Raw genomic sequence first — 885 nt, forward strand, 5'->3', positions numbered from 1 at the left:
TCTTTCCCCCCCCCCCCCGCCAGCCGAGGTGCAGAGCGAGATCGAGCGCATCTTCGAGCTGGCCAAGTCCCTGCAGCTGGTGGTGCTGGACGCCGACACCATCAACCACCCGGCCCAGCTGGCCAAGACCTCGCTGGCGCCCATCATCGTCTACGTCAAGGTGTCCTCGCCCAGGGTGAGGGGGGACTTTTGTTCTGGGGGGGCCCCCGGCTGCCCCCCCGCGGTGCTGTCACCCTCTTCTCTCCTCTCCAGGTCCTGCAGCGGCTCATCAAGTCCCGTGGCAAGTCCCAGGTGAAGCACCTCAACGTGCAGATGATGGCGGCCGACAAGCTGGTGCAGTGTCCCCCGGTGAGCCGGCAGGTCCCCCCGCTCTGGGGATGCCCAGGAGGGTCCCCCCTACCCTGGGGATGCCCGGGGGGGTGGGCGCCCCCCGAACCATCCCAGCCCTCTCGCCCACCCCCCCAGGAGCTCTTCGACGTGATCCTGGATGAGAACCAGCTGGAGGATGCCTGCGAGCACCTGGCCGAGTACCTGGAGGTGTACTGGCGCGCCACGCACCACCCGCCGCACGCCCCCCATGCCGTGCCCTCGCCCACCGGCCTCCCGGGCCTGCAGGTACCCACGGAGCTCCCCTCCCTGCGGGTGGCCGGCACAGGGGTGCACGGACCGGGGTGAGGGAGGGACACGCAGTCCCCCGCGCCGTCCCCACGGCCCCGTCCCTACCCGCAGAGCCAGCAGCTGCTGGGGGAGCGGGGGGAGCACTCACCGCTGGAGCACGACAGCCTGATGCCGTCGGACGAGGCGGGGGAGACCTCGCCCCAGCCCTGGGGGGCCGCGTCCCAGCGCAGCTCCCGGCACCTGGAGGAGGAGGAGTACGTGGACCCC

At 71.6% G+C, this 885-nt stretch overlaps 1 protein-coding gene across 1 annotated transcript in view; it reads left to right on the forward strand.

The window, feature by feature from the left end:
* CACNB3 (calcium voltage-gated channel auxiliary subunit beta 3) overlaps positions 1-885 on the forward strand; it is a gene marked incomplete at its 3' end in the record, with an annotated part of 9,143 nt that extends 8,258 nt beyond the window's left edge. Inside the window, exons 2-5 of the mRNA XM_009284623.1 lie at positions 24-175; positions 253-348; positions 466-615; positions 730-885. Coding sequence (XP_009282898.1) covers positions 24-175; positions 253-348; positions 466-615; positions 730-885 — 554 coding nt within the window. The remainder of the gene's footprint in view (positions 1-23; positions 176-252; positions 349-465; positions 616-729) is intronic.

Source organism: Aptenodytes forsteri, unplaced genomic scaffold (genome assembly GCF_000699145.1).
Source record: "Aptenodytes forsteri isolate BGI_AS27 unplaced genomic scaffold, ASM69914v1 Scaffold567, whole genome shotgun sequence".
NCBI lineage: Eukaryota > Metazoa > Chordata > Aves > Sphenisciformes > Spheniscidae > Aptenodytes > Aptenodytes forsteri.